Consider the following 21,588-nt stretch of genomic DNA (forward strand, 5'->3'; position numbering starts at 1 on the left):
GATCGCTCTCCCCACTCACACAGCTGACATGGTGAGTGTATTGCCTTACTGCTTCTGTCCTCCTATTTCAAGTTCAAGGTTGTGGTGAGAAACTTAACCTTACACTCAGCACATTGGACTATGGCTGTAACGTACGTTTACTGTAGCCGTCTATATGCGATGCTGTGTCCTTTCCTCGCTGCTTACAGCTTTTTCCTTGTTGGCAAGGAAATATATATCTTGCAGACAAATGTACAGTACAAGTACTGCTTTGACGCTCACATCAAGACAGTTTCTTTTTTGTTTCATTGTTAATGCCAATATAAGTAACATGAGATTATTTTTCAGCCTGCCAAAAGACTAAATTCTTGGCAAGCTAAAACAGCATGTAAAACAGTAAAACACATGTAAAGCGCGCTTTCCAGTGGGCATTGGTGTATGGAAATGCATTCATTCTCCCGGCTCCCGGATTACTGTTCATCCCACTCGTATGTTCCAAGTCACACACCTGCTATCATCTCGTCTGCAGTGTATCTATCCAGGACACTCAGCACCAGATCTTTTTCTCATCGCCAGATCTTTCTTTCAACCACAGTGGTGGTGAGTCAGTGTACCGGCTCCTTCAACTGTGTACTAGAATACATTTTACCTACCTTGATACTTAAGTTTAACTTTGTCACCCTTTTCTCAGGATCACCAATTCACCATCCATCTACCTACCTATCTACCTACCTACCTGGCTGTCTGCCTGCTTGCCTGCCCGACTGCCTCCTTGTTTTGTCTGCCTGCTCATTCCCTTCGTCCACCGTCCTACTCAGCTCAGCTCTCTGCTCCGCCAGGGTCTCCCCATCTCCTGCCTTGTCTGCCATTCTCCTTCCAATTGACGATAAATCCCTTTTAGGAAGAATTCCCTGAATTCTGACTACACAAACGAATTGAACTGGGGAATGCAGCTTCTAGCAGCAGGCCCTCTTGCTGTGGATATTGTTGCAGCAGCAGAGAATATGTCAGAGCGCAGAAAATGCTATGGCAACAAGTCAGGCTTAAAACATTTGCTCAGCCTATCTATCTCTCATACGTTTCCTCTTTCTCACTTTCCCCTGTTTTTGCTCTCTATCCTTTAGTCTATCACACACACACACACACACACACACACACACACACACACACACATACATACACAATTAAGGCCTAACATTTCTTTGTGGCCTTGTCATGGTTTGTTTATTTGGTTTGCGTGCTGTGTCAGTGTGTGTACTGTGCGTGATTCTGCAGTTGTTGACTTTATGCTCGGTGTGCGTGTTTGTGCATGCACTGGCCATGATCAATGAGAAACAAGATAAAGGGAACGGTGGTGTCTGGCTCCCCAATCTATTTTGTCTCTGTTACTAGGCAACACCTGCAGGCATGCACTGGATAAAGCCCACACCCTCCGTCCTTCACATTCTCCAAACAACTTTGATTTTATTCTTCCTTTTCTCCGTCGTCTCCCCTCCCTCCATCCCTCCCTCTCTCCCCCCTCCAGCTCTTTCTTTGCCCTTTGCCCTCTAGTCCTTTTCTCCATCTCTCACTCAATCTATTCTCATCCCCTCTATCTCTATATATCTCCCCCTGGCTAGGGTGGGGTAGGCAGGCAGAGGGGGAGGGGGGGGGGGGGTGGATTAAGCGCTGCAAGGCTAACCCTCCCTGACCCCCATCGAGGGAAGGAGATAGAGCAGCAGTCCTTCTACTAATGCCCCTCTCTACAGTACATACGAGGGAGGTGAGATGGGCTCATGTGGCCAAGTGTACATGTGTGAAGAAGGGGGGGGGGGGGGGGGGGATGAGGACAGGTGTCTGCCACCTTCCTTCAAATGGCTTAGCCCCTCCCCCCTCCCTGAACCCGTGTTGATCTGAAGATGAGAATCGTCGTCATCGGAGACGGGGCAGGGGGACGCTGACTGAGACACTCGGTGAGAGGCAGAAGGGTTGAAGGGGTAAAGCGCCAGCCCCAATCTGTCACTCTGACATATGACCATCTCCTCCGCCCTCCCTCTCCATGTCCGTGGCTCCCTATAACCTTCCGTCGCTACCACTCCCCCTCCCCCTCCCTTCCATCCCTCCCTTGACTCTCGCCCTCTCTCCCTCTCCCTTCCCTCTCCCTTCCATCTCTCCCTCTCCCTTCCATCTCTCCCTCTCCCTTCCATCTCTCCCTCTCCCTTCCCTTTCTCCCTCTCCCTTCCATCTCCCCCTCTCCCTTCCCTCTCCCTTCCTTTCTCCCTCTCCGTTCCATCTCTCCCTCTCCCTTCCCGCTCCCTCTCCCTTCCATCTCTCCCTCTCCCTTCCATCTCTACCTCTCCCTTCCTCTCTCCCTCTACCTTCCCTCTCTCCCTCTCCCCACATCTCTGTCATCAGATTTCTTCATCTCTGACCAAGTATGAATAAAATGACTTTTTGTGTGTGTGTGTGTGTGTGTGTGTGTGTGTGTGGGGGGGGGGGGGTAAGCTTCAAGGTCAGCTACCCACTAGCATCAAAGTGAATGCAAAGGGTTTGGGTTGAACTCAAAGTAGAGGCCTCAGGACAACAACTGACTGCACTAAATAAAATGGGGGGGATGAGGAATAAATTGGAAGTGAATGAGTGTCATGTTCTGGAAATCTGCTTGTGTATTTTGCGCTCACGTCCAACACAAACACACACACAATGACTCAGAAACACCGTAACAAAAGATTCACTGACCGACTTTGAAAAAAAAAATGCACAAAGTACTTGCACACATGCATGTCTTCAAAGTAAAAGTATGTGTGATTTGGTTCAATCCAAACATGAAACAAGAGCTTTAACAGCATCGCCCATCCAACTGTGTGTGTGTGTGTGTGTGTCTGTGTGAGTGTGTGTGTGCGTGTATGTGTGTGTGTGTGTGTGGGTGCAGGCAAATGTGTGTTTTCTGTCTCTGTTACATAACGGTTTGATATAATCCCAAAACATATATTCATCTCTATTCTGCATGTGGACGTCAAGGTGTTGAGGTAAAGAGAGGATGAAAGGGCTTTTCATTTGACGTAGCATTGGAACCGTCCAAATGAATGACCAGATGAGGTCACAGCAGTTGGCATGTACACCAGTATGAAGAGTTGATTTCAGGTATTCAAATTAATACAATTAAAAAGCTCATGTAAGGATAAGTGATATTACAGGATGGACTGAACAAAAACAAGAGGTCGCTGCAACTCAACTGCACTCTCCTGTAAGCGCGTAGGCACGTGAGACGGGTGAACAACAGTGAACAATAAACTCCACATACAGCTCTATTGACAAGCCAAACATTTGCGATTTGAACAGGAGGGATCTCATCTTAGAGAGCCCCTGGCCACGGGGAGGGGGGGGGGGGGGGGGGGGCAGTGAGCTGGAGAGAGTGGGCGGACTGGAGGAGGTACACGGAAAAAGAAGGTGAGAGATGAAGAGCTGGAAGGGGGGAGAGAGAGAGGGGGAGAGATTGGAGGGAGGCATGTGTGTGAGTGCCTGAGTTTCTCCAACTGGAAAGGATGTCATTAGTATTAGCAACTTGGCAGCACAAACTGCAGCTAAAAAGGCTGAATGGCATCACTCAGACGGGAGACGACACAACACACACATAACAGGGGAGCTGGAGTACAGCCAGTGTCACACATTTATTTTCTTCCATTTGTCCATAATCCTTCTGTTTAGCCATCTATAACGAGTTCATCCTCTTTCTACCTTTACATCTGGCCATTAGCCTGACTCTCTCTCTCTCTCCATCCTATTGGCTCACAGTTCAGGGATTCACCGCTCCCCTGACAACGCTGTCATGGGGACCGTCAACATGGCAGGTGAACGGTTGCACTTATGGAACCGATTCACACAGAAGTCACTGGAACATGACCGCAGACATTAGACTAAAGGAAGTATCGGTGAAAACAGAGAGCCAGAGACGGTGACCAGCCTCGCCATCTCCACTCCTACAGTCTGTGTGACGCCGCTATAGAGCGGCTGCTGTTGTCATGGCAGCAAGGCTAGATAATAAACACAAGTAGAGATGGAACACCTGTCTATCAGTGCGCTGCGGTCCAATCAGGGATGCTGCCATGGCAACCGCTCAGCGCATACATAGGCAAGCCATCATATCAAATATGGATTGTTGTGATGCACAGTATATGTTCAGTACAGTATATGCCATTATCACTGACATTGACAACCAGTTGATTAGAAATTTACAATTCTGTTCACTTTGGACAGTCAGCTTCAAACCCCTGTTGTCATTGAACGGTCATCAATAAGGTTGTTTTCTTTGTAGATCATTGTGCAGACTTGAAAACGGTCCCAAGATGAATAACGCCTTTTTAATGGATTGAAAAGTTGGTCCATGCAACCAAAGCATTTCGGGGGACAAAATTATATTGTCTAAATTCGATCTTTGCACAATCATATTCTGCTTCATCTTTGGCATGTTTGACTTGGAGAAACACAAAAGGCTATGAACTGACGAAATGTAAGGATTTTAATGTTTCGTCTTGTTAATCAACACCTCGTGTTCTTCAACAGTTACAGGCATAGAAAAGTAAAACGGCAGAAAATAAACCATTCTTTAACCGTATACAACACAAACTGAAACATTTCGGCCACTTTAAAAGCGGAATAGTTTCTACTAAAAATAAAAATAATAAAACAAACGGCGCAGTATGGAATAGAACGCCCAGCTCATTTGAGGGATCAAGTATTACATAGTCCAATCCTTAATTGGGAGAATCCCGCTATAACAGTTCATTATAATTTCCTTAAGACATTTGGGGTTGCCCGAGGGCACCTGGCACCCCGCCCTGGCATCCGCCTCCCTGTCCCAGTCAGGGTTGGTCCGATTCCATCTTCCCTTCAGAGTCCCCCACGATGTCCCCACTGGCCATCTCGGTGTCCTCCTTCGTCTCCTTCGTCTCCTTGGACTCCACCTCCTCTCCCCCCTCCCTCGGCTCCTCTCCGCCCTCCCTCGGCTCCTCTCCGCCCTCCCTCGGCTCCTCTCCCCCCTCCCTCCGTGCTCCGCCCTGGCCCGACTTGTCGCGGAACACCTCCACTCCCAGCATGCGCAGGTAGTGGAAGCGCTCGTTGCGCGGGACGAAGGCGCGGATGGATGTCTTCCCCCTCCAGCCGCACAGCTCGATGGGGCACTGGGGCTCCAGCGGCTCCCTGCCGGGAACCAGGGGAGGAACAGGGGTCAGCAAACCACCACGCCCAGAATAACCTCTTTAAGCTGGGTGGAAACACGCGTGTACTCACTCTGGGTTGGGCTGGTACCTCAGCACGATACTCCCCATGCCTGAAAAAAAAAGAAAGAAATTGCAATCAGTGTCAAACTCCCCCCAAACTGGGTAGCTCCATGTGTGCATCGAGGGGCCACAGGGGCTCTCCAGGCGGCCCACCTAGGCTCTTGGCCTGGGCGTGGGCTTTGCTCTGCAGCTTGCTGAGGAAGGGGTTCTCCTGGGTGAGCAGGACCTTGATGTCCTCCACGCTGACCGTGACCATCCTGGAGCGGATGTATGGGTACAGCGTGTAGATGCCCTGGGAGAGAAGGAGGAGGGGAGGATGATGGATGTGGTCAATGCCAACTGCTCAACAAGGCTCAAAATAACACCTGGAGTGTCCTTGGAGGATTGGTGGTCGTGTCTAGTATCCAACCAAGACCAACATTTAAATCAAACACACGGTTCCGATCTATCTATCTTGCAAAGGTTATTTTGTTGCCATGTCGGATCACGGTTATCGGTTGAATATCCACTATCTTTCTAACTTAAAATACCTTCAGACTGCATAAGCCACTAAGGAGTCGTGTGAGTCCACGGCACACTTGGGGGAGGTGTGCCGTGGCCAAAGTACAGATGCTAATGAGATGATACGCAACGTGAGCTGGATGACGTAGTCCTTGCACGACCCTTCTTTTTTTATAGGTCCATGCCCTTCTTCCCCACAACAATCATTTTAAACAATGGCGGCAAGCGGTTCACGAGTGGGTTTACGTTGGTGCGATCGTGAAGTCGAGTGTTTACTTGACTTCACGCAGCTGGACAGTCGCAGCTGGACACCACGCTTGGTGATGACGTATTTATCGTATTACGACGTGATGACGTATGTATGAAGGAGCAGTCGTGCCCAGGCCACGGCCTTTGGGAGCAGTGTGACCACGGGCCAGCGGGGGGAGTGGGGAGGGGGGGAATCGTGCTGAATCTTCCTGCAGCACGGAACAGGCAAACGGCCCTAATGTGAGTGGCCCCTAAAATGGCACACACAACCAACGATTTTCCATCCTCCACATAATGCAGTGTTTGTGAGGAGCCGGGCCCTGCGTGTTTACCTCCTGCGCCAGGCGGAAGGCACAGCCAAACTGCTCCCCGTCGCTGTTGCGGGACCAGACCTTCACTCCAGTGTTGATCACCTAAGAGCAGCAAAGGGGAACAAATGTAAATGCCTGGTCTCACTGAATGCAGTATAGATATGCAAGGATGACTCAGTAGGGTACGGGACAACAGAAGAACACATCCACCAGAGCTCGGTGCGCCCGGTCTAGTCCATTGAAGGAAACTTCATCCTTTAGGACTGAGCCCTGGCCAGAATGCTCACTTCATTCGTGCAGTGAATTAAAAGACCCCTAGATAGACAGGTTATATCATCAGACCTATGATGAAGAGGCACCGGGATGGCACTTTGTCCATTTAAATATTTGTGCAGTCATTGTAAATCGACAATCGAAAAAGAACATGATGGGAGGTGCACAGATCTGCCCAGAGGTCGGTCATAGACGTCTCAGGGTCTCAAAGGCTTGCAGAAGGGAGAGGCATTGAATCAGAACGTCTATGTGCGAAGCTAACACTGCTGCAAAGACACCTGTAGATTAAAAAGGTGACATATTATATCACCAGGTGTGAGTGTGATTAGCCGTCACCAGGCAGAAAATCGGCCTGGTGACGGCCAAGTGGGCGTGTCCACCATGTGTGCTGGGTAGATCAGTCCACCAGCCTACCCAGTGGACTGTAGCAAACGTTGCACATCTATCCGTCATACATCTAGGTCGACACGGTATAATAGGTCACCTTTAAGAACAAGCTAGGGCGCACTGTCTTCTTTTTTTAAGTGCGACTAAGATGTTGCCACAAAAGAAATGCGCATATACCAACCCAGCAACCTGGGTAGAGCCCCATCTGTCTTAAAACACTTTGCAGTAGAGCTGCAGTGACGCAGGTTCAGGAATCAATACGGAGGACTCAATGTAAACACACCTTCATGCGCTCGCTGTTGTTGAGCATGACGTTTCGTAGTTCTTTAGACACCATGTAGAGGTGTCTCTTCTTTCCCTCGTGGGACCGAGTCAGGACATTGAGCTTGGGGAAGTTTGGGGACAGGTCATAGAAGGACCTGACACACACACAAACACACAATTAGAGGCAGGAAGGAACTAGTAAAAGTAATGAAAAATAACACTAAAAATAGTGTTTAAAAACTGAGTAGAAAATACCCAACAGAAATGCACAAAGGCTGTGTAGGAGGGCTTGGCTCATTACGAACACGCACACACACACACACGCACACTCACTGAATAGGAGCTAGGACCGGGTCGTCTTCACTGAGGAACACAAAGGGATCTTCTTTGAAGCCGAACATCTTTTTCCTCTTGTGAGGTGGAGGCCTGGGTGGTGCAGAGGGAGTCAGGTGAGACCACACACTCTAACATCGCTCTAACCCTTGATGCCAACGTCTCCCCCCCCCCCCCCCCTGACGGCACTCACCCACACGCAGCCTCCCGGGCCGGGGCGGGCTGGTCCCCCTGGGGGGCGTCCTCCCCTCCCACGGGGGGGACCTCTTCTGTGGGCGGGGCGGCCTCTGCTGGGACGGGGGCGGGGGCCGCGGAGGGCTCCTTCCTCGCCTGCTGACGGAGAGGAAGAGGGGGCGGGGTTAGGAGGAGGAACGGACCCGGTTCTACTTGAGGGTAGGGTGGTGGTGGTGGTGGTGGTGGTGGGGGGGGGGGGGTCAGAGAGTGATCCACAGGCGTGGTGTGTTTACCTTGGGGGCTCTTTTGTTCCATGGCATGGGAGCCGTCTTCACCAAGGCAGCGAGGAAGAACCCCCCCGTGTTCTGGTGATGAGGCAGGACCCTCATGCTGAGAGGCACACACACACACACACACACACACACACACACACACACACACACACACACACACACACACACACACACACACACACACACACACACACTTTAGCTAAACAGCTCTCTCTGCTGGCCCGTTCCAACCCTACAGTCCCTCATCAGTTACTTAGATTGAGATAAGTTTATTTTATGGCCTTAACACACCGATGCTCTGGTGTAGGAGTTAACCAACCACCACATTAACGGGTTCTGTGTTTTGTGTAGGTGCGCGAGACGGCCTGAGACCCACCATCTGTCCAGGTGGAAGCTGGCCAGTTTGTCTTTGTCTGTGTGCGGGAACATGGTGGGGCGGATCTGGGTGTGGCGGCTGGAGGGGACCTCAGAGAAGTCGTTGAACCACTGGCCCTCTTTGGTCATGAGCTGCAGCGGGGGGGGGGGGGGGGGAGGGAGGGAGAGAGAGAGAGAGAGAGAGGGCGTTTCATTCACACAGTGCCGTCAGGGCCCGGCAGCCAAGCCCGGCTGGGGCGTGGCCGGTCTTTACCCGATGACGCTCTTGTCTCGAGTCCATGCCACAACACACACTGATTGTAGCTGAGTCGTTTGATGTTGGAGCCTGCAGTGATATTGTATTGATTATTTTAAGAGACATTTACTATATTTGGGTGGTTTCAGACTGAACACACACAAGGATAACCGCGATAACGTTCAATAGTCGCCCTCTTTTGCGTCATCATCTCAGAAGATTGTTCTCTGTATCACACACACTTACCCAAGTGCCAAAAAAAGCACGTTCAATATCAATTACAGCACTCCCAACAGCATTCATATTGTCCAATGTACACTCTTTAAGGCCGCAACTAGTCTGAAGGAAATCTGTCCTATTCAAACAAACCACTTTTTTCTTGTTTTGCAAGCGAAGTCAGCACGGCCAAAAAAAAACCCTAAGAGGAGAGAGGCCTGGACTCATCAGGGGGGGGGGGGTTACCTTCCAGCTGGAGACGCCGGGCATCGTCTTGAGACCGGGCAGGTCAGCAGAACAATCGGCCAGCTCCAGAGCTCCTGGAAAACACGGCACCACGTGGTGGTGTTAGGCTTCTCGGGTAGCATACGACACCGGTTAAAATAGCACACACACACACACACACACACACACACACAGCTGTGTTCCATGTATTTGCTTTGTGTGAGTGTTGTTGTACCTTCACTCTTCTCCAGCAGGGCGGCGATCACCGCCTCGTCCTCTATGGGGTTGAGGGAGCAGGTGGAGTACACCATCCGCCCGCCCACGGCCAGTTGTTCCACGCCGCGGATCGCGATACGCAGCTGCAGCCTGGAGACCGCACACACACACGCACACACAGGATGGACTTTAGTTCAACACTGCAGGCTCGGTGGGCCTCCACAGGCATGAGCCGCTACATCGAACAATACGCTCTCCGCACGCCGGGCGCGCGTCACCCACCCGTGGAGGTGCAGACTGTTCGCCGTGGTCCACTTCTTCCACACGTCTATGTTCTTCCTCATTGTGCCATCTCCGCTGAGGACAGAAACAAAAACAGAGCGGACCAATCAAACGGTGAGCTTGGCTCGTCCACGGCCCTTCTGAAACCAACATTCCTTCTGAACGCGGCTGCAGAGGCACCGACTGTTCACGACCATCGCTACCCGCCTCTCCTGCCTCCTGGAGGGGTTGCGTTTGGCAGCGGGGTTCAGAGCCAGGAGCTCCACTTTAAAATACCTACAAATATAACCACCGCGCACGCACGTGGGAGCGTGCACCGATATTCCCTTTCAATCCCAACGCCGCCTGCCAATCATCTCATCCCGATCATCAAACACACAAAACGAAACCACGTCCCGCGTCACCATCTGTCCCCCCTTCATACGGGTTCCATACCCCCCCGTGAGTGACCACCCGTCCCCGTCCCCCTGTCCCTAGCACAAAGTCCCTGCACTCCTGGCTGTGTGGAGCGGCGGCGGCGGCGGCGGCAGGTCGGGCTCACCTGCAGGGCACGTCGCAGAGGATGCGGTCGTAGAAGAGCGGTTCCCTCCAGCCGTCGGTGGCCACCTGCAGGGACGGGATGATGGAGGCGTCGTGGTTGATCACCATGATGCAGGGGCTGTTGAGGCGCTTGGCCTGGTGCACCAGCAGGTAGCAACGCTTGTTGTCCACGTCGTTGGCGATCACAAAGCCCTCTGCAGGGGGGGGGGGGACAGAAGGACGGAGGACAACGACAGGTCCGTGAGCGTTCCGGAACGCGTTCAGAACCGCATGTTCAACGGGCTCGGCCCCGATATCGCATCCAACCTTCTGAAGGATTAGAAGACACGCCTCCCCAATCTATGGTTCATTCATCATACCCCCGTAAGAATAAATGTACACCCCTGAGAGGTTGTTAACATTGCGGGTAGCAGGGAGGCACTGCCCACTGCCCAGTCTGACGTCACACTGTTAGGGAAGTAAAGTTTGAGCGCACACAAGCTGTTTCACACACTTATTGAGGGGCGTTCTCGGTGGGCGCGAATACTCCCCCTGGCTCAGACTTAGATTTTTCTAGCTTAGCAGACGTACACATACATCATATAACAGTCTACAGAAAAGGGAAAAGTCGAAATAGCATATCACCCCTTTAAAAGGTCCCATACCTCCCTCCATACCTCTTTGTGCCTGAGAGTTGTTGGTCACATAGGGCAACTATGTAACCAACAACTCTCAAAGAACGTGAGCTCCAATCCTGGCTGGATACAGAGAGGCTGTCCCCATCTGAGGTTAAACAGCTGTAACATCCCCGAAGGCGTACCCTACGGTGGTGACGCTAAGAACTGAGGTCCACAGAGACCCCATCCAAACCAAGCCTGAATAGCCTCGGGCGGGATGTAAAGAGTGATCCACTTAATTTATATTTCATGGAAAAAAGATTTAGAAGCATCTTATGCAACCAGTTTTGCTTTGTCACTAAATTTAAGATATCTTGGGCCAACTTATTTTAGTAGGCTAAGCCTTCACATTTGATAAAGCTATATTTTACAAGGGAGAAATCGGAATGGGTTCCAGCACCAGTGCAAGGAGGGACCGCCACCTAGTGGCCATTTTATGAATGGTGTGAATATGGTGCATATGGTCGCTTGTTTTTTTTCAATAGTTCCCTCAATTCTGATTAAATTGGCCTCAAAACATTGCTACATCAATTATATCCCTACCATGACGATTTCACTTGAATTCGATGACATAACTCAACTAAACCTAACATTAAACATTAACTAGTTTGAGCATTATTTCTGCCTGAGTGACGTCAGAGACATTTACAAATGCGTGAACACTGGTGTACATTTTCTCAACACCACCGTTCCATCTGAACATTACATCAAAACATGAACATTTAGATCATGGTTTCCAAAGATTCTGGGGGGATACTCCTGAGCCTTACCAATATTGATTAAGGGCCCATATTGTTAAGATCTGGCAATATCTTACCAAGTATTAAACAATTATCTGTGTGTTAGTAGAAAAACGACAATCGTGTTGTGTTGTTACTGGCCCTCATTTTGAAGAAGGGACTATTCACATTGGAAATCTTTGAAAAGCAATTAAAAGTGTATTCCTCTCAAATGAATAGGAGGTAGGCTTCACTAACTCTGCAAGTCAATGGAAGCAGCTAATGGAAAGCAAACGCCCAGCAAACTCAAATTCTGGATGCAAAATGATCAATTTGGTATTGAACTACTCATTGATAAGCCGACATCTTGGCTTATCCTTTTCAATACCTTATGTCTGTCAGTCCAATGCCTAAGCCGTGTACCCTGATATTAGTGCTGAGCAGAAGTGCAGCAGAAGCGGGGGTTCAACTGAACCCGGGACAGACCTGGGAAAGGCACGTCCATGTCGGCGTGCAGCATCTCGATCAGCTGGGCGGTCTTGGAGCCTGGGGCGGCACACATGTCCAGGATCTGCACAGGAGAGAGGCAGGCCCAGCACCGGGCCAGCCGTTAGGACGTCACACTGCTATTGTATAGGCGGCCATTACATGCCAATTCAGGTAAACATCCCATCATGTTTCTACGCAGATGTTTTCTGAGCAAATACATTACAGTGAAAACATTACAGTATGGTGAATCAAAACATACAGGCCAAAACAAAAAGCAATGTTTAAACCCAGGATGTAAAAGGAGAACATACTGGCTTTTGCATTGTTGTTGGAGAAGCTAGTATCTCCATTTAGCATGTTTCCTAAATCTCGGATGAAATATAATGGATATTTTAGGATTCGTTTTTAAATCTAGCTCCTTCTTTAAACAAGATTCTTTGACGGAAGATAATGGGATAGAATACAACGCTCGGAACCAGGAATGTGTGACATTTTGATTAAGCACACAGGTACTTTCTGTGTGTGGGGTAGTTCTTCTGACCTTGTGGTGTGATTCGATTTTCATCAGGAGAGGAGGAATCATGCTGACCGCTTCCTGACGACTGATGTTACCCTGGAAATAAAAGAGCGGTTATAGAAGTCAGAAAAGGTTGTTTCATAGCCGTTACATGCAGCGCAGGAATACCAAGTGAAATTCCGGTCTTTGGGAATGTTCTGACTGTGAACCCACCGACTCCGTCTCGCTGACCAGAAACTGGTGAAACTTCTCCAGCAGTGGAGACTTCCTGATGATCTTCCTGCTCATGTTGGTTTGCCATGCCAGCTCGTCTGGGTACCTCGTCACAAAACAACAAACCGTAGTGAACCACACCAAAACCACACCACGTCTAAGAGCATTCATTGGCTGCCGCTGAACCAAACCAGACTTACCAGCTGAGAGGCGTGGGAGCCTCCAGCTTCACACCATCAATCTCCACCTCCTGGATCTCCTTGAAGTACTTCTCCTTGAGACAATGAAGAATCTCTTTGGCATGGCTGCAGCAGGAGAGTAAATGGGAATTTCAGAATACACAGTAGAGTTTTGCTTGCTATAAGCAATGATCCATCAGCATATGTGGGCCTTGAAGAACAAGGAATGATGAAGAACAAGGAATGATAAAGACCAAGAGAATCATTCAGCAGATTATGCTGATTATTATACTAGGTGCTAGAGAACTAGCACTTAGTAGAAAACCATAATGTGCAGTGAAAGGCAATAGTAGTACTTCATGTAGGAAGCGTCTCCACTATTAGCGTGTCTTTCCATGAATGATGGGAGACGTAGGAAATGGGCAAATATAACCGTTCACCTCTTGTATCCAGTGATGCGAATGGTTGCAGGCAAAGGTTCCCTCATGGCATCCATAAACTGTTCAAACTCCCCTTCCGGCACCAAACCCAGCTCCTTGTAGTAGTCTTCAAAGAGTTGGTTCTCCTTAACGATATCAGCATAGCCGGCTCCCCAGCTCTGGAACACATACATGTTTTATTAAAGTCTCCATGTGAGCCTACACATGCATGCATCTGGTGTGTCCACTTTGCAGTTCAATATGCTGTTTACACACATTAACCGTCATTCTAATTTATTTATTTTAATCTCTGTGGTCTCTGTTGAAAAAGGGTACAAAATCATAGATAAATGCAGAAAGAAATCTTGGAGACAAACAATCTGGATGAAATTAGATGTTTTTTTAACAGTAATGAAACAGTAGTGTGAGAGTTTAGATTCAAAATCATGTATACTAGCCTAGTCTCTAAGGAAGAATTAAGCTATGTGATTCTAAGATACGTTCCTTCACGTGTAGGCCATATTGAGAGCCAGACGGCAGTGCTTTAAAAAGTTCCCACAATATAACATTTTATAGAAAGCAAATACAGAGCTGGGTAACATAGGATCCTGTGAGAGAACATTCGTAGAACTAGGAAACATTTGTCATGTTCCCATTATGTGCTACATAATCCTAGGTAATATAGGACCCTGATACAACATAAAGAGAGGAATATTAACCCTAAAATCCCAACAGTTTCTTTAAACTGCTGCCTGACATAAAGTATACATCATATTTAGACATTGGAAGAAACTCTTCAATTACTGAATGTATGAAAGATATGAACAGCTACAATAGCAAGAGTTAGAGAAATTCACTCAACCTACACCATTGTCTCTGTTGTCTCGTCCCACTCCCGAAGACTGGTTTTTCTGTCTCTGTCTGCTTCTTTTCCCCATGTTGGAATTGAAGACAACCCTGCAGAATAACTTGCAAAACGTTAGGCGATCAATAGCTATGTAGTTATTAACATGCGCCTAGTTAGTGTTTTGGGTCCCTGAAACGTGTTGCCTCTACCGCGCAGTCTGTTGGCGCAGCGTATTGAGTCAAGACCTCATGGGTGGCCACAAAATATGCCAGAATTACAGAAGCTATAAGTAAAGACAATATGTTCTTCTTTTCCAGTCTATCTATCTAATTTCGTTTGAATCGTGTATCTGAATTAAAACAATTATTAATTAACTTTGCAATACTGTATAATAAATAATACATTTTAAAGAGTATCGTCCACTCGTCGATTTTTTTTGCCAGACCGACCCACCACGTGGCTGATTGGTTTGTTGGTTGACGAGCACGACACACCATGTTGATGATTGGTTGACGTGAAGCGAACAGATGATAGAAGGCGGAACCAACCATAATGCAGAGCAGTAGTGTTGCATAGTGTAGTAGTTTTGTTAAATATCAAATTAAGCTCTGAACTACAACTTCTGCTAAATAGTGAGCTTGTCTATTTATTATGGACACCCTTCCAGCAATGATGTTCTCCTCTGAGCAGGAGGAGAAGTATTATTTAGACTGCATGGGCTACTTCTTCATATTCATGGCTGTATGCACTTTCTTTACATTGCTCTTTGAAAACGTGCCATATGGTCGATATGCTTCGGGTAAATATGGATTTCCAATCAACGTCAAATTTGCCTGGTTCGTTCAAGAGTTACCTGCATTCATGGTACCTCTCTACCTCGTTTTGTGGACGCCTTCTGCCAAAACTTCACAGCTACCGAATGCACTGTTGATAGCAATGTATTTTTGCCACTATGTTCAAAGGTGGGTAAGTTAATGCTTCCACTCGCAATTCCCTCCGTGGTGTTTCCTATTAAGAAAATATTCTTATCAGATGGTACTTATTTCGATAAGCTCACCAATTTTCAGATTTGCGGGTTGGGTCATCCTTTTTGTATCGACATGCCTTTGGTTTAAAAACAACATAAATTCTCCGGGCTAAGGTAATATTTGTCGACTTATGACATTTTCACCTTCAGCCTTTTCTATTTTCCGTGATACACTTATTAACTTGGGCCATGTATTTCATAATTGTAATAGTACTACACAACTAATGCAATATTACAGACACGCCTGGCAAGAATGTTGTGTAACATGTACTCTCCATTCCAGGTCCCTTGTTTATCCATTTTTAATTCGAGGAGGTAAACCTACACCTGTGGTCTCGTTCGTCCTAGCCATTGTATTCTGCATCGTTAATGGCTACATGCAGATACGATATTTGAGCCATTATGCCGAATACCCAGAAGGATGGGTGACACACCCCTGCTTCATCATAGGTAGGTAAAAGGTGGAAGCTGCATCCCCTGCGATTGAGTAATGATAATGATGTAGCAGTTACGAAATGTATTGAAAGCCCACGACCGCAGCGACAGCCCCCTTTAACACACACACACACACACACACACACACACACACACACACACACACACACAGGCAAAATGGTGCTATGCATAAGAGTAATTTATGTAATCGAATCTGTGAGGTCATGGAATGAGATATCGATGCAAAATGTTTCACATATGTTAAGGGAGGTTCCCTCTATGTGAATGGCAAGTTTCAAATTCCTGCTGCCACCATTTGGTAGCAGAATAATGTTGATTTACTAGCGTATTTCTTAAGATCAGACCATAGACCATGTGTACCATATGTTGTTTATTTAGAATTTTTTCCCGAAAATGTACACGAAACCTATTCAGACGGACATAATAGGTGCAAGAGGCAAACATGTTAAGCATGTCAAATAAGGCATGTACACCGACACCAGTACTCAGACTCAGGCCCGATACTGTAGGCCTACTCTTAAAACTTCCCAGATACAACCACCCGATACCTCCTTACGCAATGGGACGTTATGTTGTAGAGCCAGTGAGCGTGGTGATTTGTCTTATATGACCGTCAACATAGTAATCCATGCCATTTCATCCCTGTTACTGAAATACGACCAATTAAGAGAACAAAGGGGGTAAAATCCTAGGTTTTTGCCACTGCTCAAAACGTGATCGTTCTACTCTGCTTGAGGCACTTTGTGTGGAGCTCTGTCTGGGCAGTGGTGGATTGTGGCATCCGAGAGCATCTTTCCTAGAACTCTCAGCACCTCAATTCTTTTTAAAGATCTCAGTGTTTGAATTCCCGCTGAAATAGTGGGTTCCCTGGCTCTTGAACACTATTGTTATTATCAAAGGTGAAATATTATACCACCAGGTGTGAGTGTGATAAGCCTTTAAAGCCATTGGCCTCTTCTGACATCAAAAGTGGGCGTGTCCACCTATGTATGACGGATAGATGAGCAACGTTTGCTATAGTCCACTTGGTAGGCTGCTAGACTGATCTATCCAGCGTTCATCTAGGAGGACACGCCCACTTGTGATGTCAGAAGAGGCAGATTTTCAAAACGGCTTGTAACTGCTAATCAGTCATACCTGGTGGTAGGTATAATATGTCATCTTTAAGTACTCAATATCGGGAAGTACCTAAATGTAAGTACTTGTACATGTACTTGGTCTGTAAAAATCACCAAGAATCATGGCGCCCCCTATGGGCGATTTGGCACCAAACGTTTTGGAGGACACCAGGACACCAGGATGAGCGCCAGGGGGAAAAGCCTTTGGTGATTGGCTCCCACAAAAACGTATCGAAACTAGAAAGAAATGTATTGCTCTTCTCAAGACCCTTCTGCAGGGCGAACTCAAATCGCCGGCAGAATGGGGGGTGCTACCAAGTCTAACTCTGGGGAGCTTGTGTCAAAGATGAGTCCAGTTTACATCCTCCACCATCTTACTCATCAATTCATTTCTTGGTTTTCAGGATGTGCTCTGTGGTTGGTTGGCTGGCTGGTGAATCTTCACTCTGACCACATCCTACGGAATTTAAGAAAGCCGGGAGAGACGGGATACAAGATCCCCAGAGGTGAGAGATCTAGGCTGGTCAAATGGAGATGGGAGACGTTTCAAATAGCATGCAGATACCGATTGCCATTGTTGGCTGTCATTTTAGTTTTTTCCACTAGTTTATAAACCCAGTGCTGCCATGCAGACCCTTTAATAAATCTTAGTACATTATTATGGAAAATAATCATGATAATTTTATAATGTCATACATTATTTAAAATTATTTCATAATGATATAGCCTAGATTCTGTTCATAGCAGTTTCATGTTCATTATAGGACTTAACTATATCGTAAAGAGATGCATTAACTTTTCAGGCTGTGAATATCTGAATTTTCAATATCTTTCCAACTTAAAAATGCAACCAAAAACCCCATCAATCTCTCCCCATCAAGTAGAATCTTTTGTCAACACTTTAGCGTGTATGATAGCGTTAAAAAGTTACAACAACATTCAACATGCTCCTAAAGTTGTTTTGTTATGATTAGTTTGGGCCAAGGATAACAGCGCTGGGCTTCTCCGAGGTTTAATTCCCAAACATAACACTCCAGCGGTTTGGGTAGTAGACTCAACAAATGTTGAGGAAGCAAGTTAAAGTTGTGTTACTTGTTACAATGACATGAATTGACTTAACGTAAAATATTAATACATTAACTCTTACGTGAACTGAGTCACGTCGGATAGATTTTCACCGGCAATGGTGGTGAAGACAATGTATGTGTCTTCACCTCTACATACATAAATGTGTAAGCTCCCATGATCCCATGTTACGTCTCAACGTCGTCAAACTGCGACTTTTATAATAGTTTTGATTGAGACACCCCTAGCAGCAGGAAATATCATACCTTTGAAGGCTGCAAGTCTCACGTGTTTCGGATTTAAGTAGTCAATCAAGTATCAGTTTCTTAAGGCGATATTTCTTATCGACATATAACGTTAAAATAATGATTGGAAAGACATTAAAAGGCCCACTGCTGCGACAGAAGTTATACTTCCCACATCCGAATCACAAGATGCAATTAGTAACCTTGTTCTTTGTGGTTTAAGATACTTGAACTACCATGGATGTATGATCAATTCTAGTGTAGGATTACTTTTTTTTTGTGAACCTAAATAAACAGAAAACACAGACACACGGAGAGAGTTAAGCCGGTTTTCCAGTGAGATTCATTTTCGTTATTATCCTATAACCGAGATAAGTGAAACATGCTATACGTCTATTTTTATGAAGATTGCCTTTTAGTGCGAGTCTGGGGCAAATTTATGATTTAAATTTATTGTTAAATGGAGGACAAGCAATAATAGTCATGAAATTCGGTTCATTGTTAAATCTGTTTTTGCATTTCAAATGACTGCATGCTCACTCAATATGTCACGTGACGCATGTGAGTCAAGGAACCCCCCGCCCTAGTCCAGCGAGTCAGTGAGCATGTCACTCACTCTTTCATTACATCCAGGAGGCCCGGGGCCCCCCCACTGTGTAAACTCAAAGGGAAACATCCTCTCTCAAGCTATGAACCTCAATCAAACAGCTTCGTGCTTTTGTTTTGCAGTGAATCAGTGTTTACATAGCCCTGTGTTCTTGCATCCGGCCACCGTTTCATGCGTTCACAGCAGCGGTACACCTCTGTTATAGGCACATTGATCTTGGCTGAATGTGCACGCACACACTCACGAAGACGGGGGATCGTGAGACAGAACCAGACAGAAATAGAGGCCCCATAATGAGTAATATATACAATGTCAACACAACAGGCACTTCTTTGTAAGTGTCCAATTCAATCAAGTGTAGAGAACCGATCAGTTGCAGGCCCTTTTTTATTATTTGATCTTCATCCATAGGGGGTTTGTTCGAGTACGTCTCCGGAGCAAACTTCCTAGGCGAGATAACGGAGTGGGCAGGCTTCGCTCTGGCTGGCCATTCGGTGCACAGTACATCCTTTTCCATCTTCACCCTGGTGGTCCTCGCTAGCAGAGCTGTGGCCCACCACAGGTGAGACAAGACGCCAGAGATTAACCCTAAAACACCTAACCAAGATGTTTGATATACATTATATATTTTTTTAATTTAGTCATTGTATTAAATATTGAAAAAAAATCTGAAAACACCTTTCTCTCTTCTGTCTTAGATGGTATCTCAATAAATTTGAAGACTACCCTGAATCTAGGAAGGCGCTGATACCCTTTGTGTTCTAAAAAAACAGGTAAGGGAAACTCACAGCAGGTCTCTCCAATGACATATAACACAGGGGGATGCTATATTACATTTTAAGGATAGCCATCACAGAAGTGATAATGTCCATAATGAACCAAACCGGGTTGCTATTGAATTGCAATGGAAGGAGCAGTATATCGATTCAGGCCGTGCCCTTTTTTTGGTTCTCGGCATCACTTGGATGACTTGGCTTTAAATGAACAATGTGCCCATTTGAATTCTAGTCAGTAAATTCCTAAATAGTATATCTAACAGTCATTTGTGATCCCTGTAGAAGTAAGAGCAGGTACCTGGTGTCAGAGGGGAAGCTGATCAAGAGACTCCTACCCGACACGTCAGGGATGGGCCACAAAAGGAGAGGAATGAACCAGCGATGGAACACATTCCTCCACCTTCAGGCCTGAAATGAAAAGGATGGTTTGTGCCTCACACTCAAAGTGGAGCAAATGAAGCAAAGAGAAATAAAGACAGAAATAAACTAAAGTGGATGAGGTGATGGTGACGTTGGAGGGGGGTGGAGTCACATTAGGAACTCCCTCGAGGTGGGGGGGGGGCCATCTGAAAACAAGTTGAGGGGTACTTTGGGCAGAAAGACATACTAAACGTGAAGATGGTCGATTTGATTTGTTGCAGTGTTGCCAAGATATGCTCACTTCAGCGATTTTAAAGGAATTCTCAGGCTTTTTGTGAAATAGTTGTTTCATCTTATTGTCAAAAGGGAAGTACCATACTCAGTTAATTCTATTTCATTTCTCAATTCGTCCGGTGCTTAAATAGAGCGAGTTTAAGTAACTCAAACTCAACATGCAACAAAAACGATTGAGTTCATCTCTGAATGAAAAGTGTTTATCTGTCAAACATTTAGCTGCCTCTTATAAGATGTACCCTATGAATTTCATTAAAATTTAGGGATCTGTATTCATCTTTCTAGCAAACCTGTTTCTCATCACTGTAGCAGAGAGAGCATGAACCTCTTTCATTTCTGTCTGTGACCGCAGTATATTGCATGGCTAGAACAATTTACTCATCCATATCGTAGACTCAAATCTAATTCTAAATGACGTGACACTGCATGTAATGCGCCCACAGGCTAGTAGAAGTTGATAGTGCAGTGTGAATGCAGATTCCCTCCAAATATGGGGTAAATATTTGGAGGATGCTGCACCATCAGCCTAATTTCTATTTCACCACATCTGGTCGCACACAGCTCTTCTAAAATATGAGGCTCTTTTTATTCTAGACCTGACTGTTATGTTGACATTGTATATTTTACTCAGTATGGAGCCGCTATTTCTGTCTCACGATCCCCCGTCTTCGCGAGTGTGCGTGCACATTCAGCCAAGATCAATGTGCCTATAACAGAGGTGTACCGCTGCTGTGAACGCATGAAACGGTGCCCGGATGCAAGAACACAGGGCTATGTAAACACTGATTCACTGTAAACGACAGCAAGTATCTATTCAATTGGGGATCTTAGCGTGAGAGAGGATGTTTTCCTTTGCGTTTATACAGTGGGAGTGGCCGGGTGGCCTGGATGTAATGTGAGAGTGACACGCTCACCGACACACTGGCCTAGGGTGGGGGGGGTTCTTTGACTCGCATGCCTCACGTGAGTGGGGGTTTGGCGTGGGAATTGTGGGTATTATTTATGCATGAAAATAATCCTACACGGAAGGTTGTGGCTGGACAGCTTAATTGTTTGTACGTTGTGACGTCACATCGCAATTAACTGCCTCCCGTATGAAATGATAGGAGCGGAAGTACGATGTTTTTCTGAAGTCGTAGACAGTACGGTTATCGACCGGTAGGGCGTATATTGGCCGGAATTCGAGGTCGAACCACTTTGATGGTTCATCTGGCTGCGAGGCTTTATATTATGTGCTGTTGTGCGAACCTTCACAGAAGAAGAAGGAATCCTTACATTAGCATATGACAGCAAAGCTTAAGTCGCTGGTGGACCTTATTTTGAAAAATAATATGTACGGAAGACAACATCAAGAGACGAGATGTGAACTGGGCCATGAATTACACATGTCAATTTCAAGAGCATTTAGAAAATAAAAATTAAAGTTTTTATTTGTATCTCCACAAGCTGCAGAGCCGCTGAAGCTACGGTTAACGCCTTTGTTTTCGAAC

At 46.6% G+C, this 21,588-nt stretch overlaps 3 protein-coding genes across 4 annotated transcripts in view; 1 reads left to right on the plus strand and 2 right to left on the minus strand.

Moving 5' to 3' along the window:
* The window catches only part of jkamp (jnk1/mapk8 associated membrane protein), a 230,892-nt gene that overhangs the window by 126,267 nt on the left and 83,037 nt on the right, over window positions 1-21,588 (minus strand). The gene's annotated exons all lie outside the window — the stretch shown is intronic.
* nsun2 (NOP2/Sun RNA methyltransferase 2) lies at window positions 4,457-14,402 on the minus strand. 2 transcript variants are annotated; one of them, XM_060043044.1, is made up of 19 exons: window positions 14,170-14,402; window positions 13,325-13,482; window positions 12,906-13,010; window positions 12,706-12,811; window positions 12,517-12,588; window positions 11,973-12,057; window positions 10,113-10,305; window positions 9,572-9,646; window positions 9,309-9,439; window positions 9,095-9,168; window positions 8,399-8,529; window positions 8,023-8,119; window positions 7,749-7,888; window positions 7,556-7,648; window positions 7,242-7,377; window positions 6,320-6,400; window positions 5,391-5,529; window positions 5,248-5,287; window positions 4,457-5,157 (listed from the first exon to the last, which is right to left on the minus strand). In XM_060043044.1, exons 1-19 carry the CDS (start codon window positions 14,239-14,241, stop codon window positions 4,821-4,823), a joined length of 2,265 nt encoding a protein of 754 aa, XP_059899027.1. In that variant the 5' UTR covers window positions 14,242-14,402; the 3' UTR covers window positions 4,457-4,820. The 2 variants fall into 2 exon arrangements, with proteins under 2 accessions (XP_059899027.1, XP_059899028.1); XM_060043045.1 differs by having other exon boundaries at window positions 7,749-7,885; window positions 14,170-14,401.
* Window positions 14,648-20,370, plus strand: srd5a1 (steroid-5-alpha-reductase, alpha polypeptide 1 (3-oxo-5 alpha-steroid delta 4-dehydrogenase alpha 1)). The gene is made up of 6 exons (XM_060043046.1): window positions 14,648-15,112; window positions 15,461-15,627; window positions 17,156-17,257; window positions 19,080-19,230; window positions 19,367-19,441; window positions 19,727-20,370. The coding sequence occupies exons 1-5, from the start codon at window positions 14,802-14,804 to the stop codon at window positions 19,431-19,433; spliced, it is 798 nt and encodes a 265-aa protein (XP_059899029.1). The 5' UTR covers window positions 14,648-14,801; the 3' UTR covers window positions 19,434-19,441; window positions 19,727-20,370.

The sequence above is a fragment of the Gadus macrocephalus genome, chromosome 22 (genome assembly GCF_031168955.1).
Source record: "Gadus macrocephalus chromosome 22, ASM3116895v1".
Taxonomy (NCBI): Eukaryota; Metazoa; Chordata; class Actinopteri; order Gadiformes; family Gadidae; genus Gadus; species Gadus macrocephalus.

Coding starts and splice junctions, on each gene's coding strand:
- nsun2 (XM_060043044.1), bottom strand. CDS start 14,241: ATGGGGAAAAGAAGCAGACAGAGACAGAAAAACCAGTCTTCGGGAGTG. Junction 9,169..9,308: donor CCTGCTGGAGAAGAGTGAAG/GTACAACAACAC, acceptor CGTGTTTTCCAG/GAGCTCTGGAGCTGGCCGAT. Junction 8,120..8,398: donor AGCTTCCACCTGGACAGATG/GTGGGTCTCAGG, acceptor TGTGCCTCTCAG/CATGAGGGTCCTGCCTCATC.
- srd5a1 (XM_060043046.1), top strand. CDS start 14,802: ATGGACACCCTTCCAGCAATGATGTTCTCCTCTGAGCAGGAGGAGAAG. Junction 15,628..17,155: donor ACACCCCTGCTTCATCATAG/GTAGGTAAAAGG, acceptor CTTGGTTTTCAG/GATGTGCTCTGTGGTTGGTT. Junction 19,231..19,366: donor AGAGCTGTGGCCCACCACAG/GTGAGACAAGAC, acceptor CTTCTGTCTTAG/ATGGTATCTCAATAAATTTG.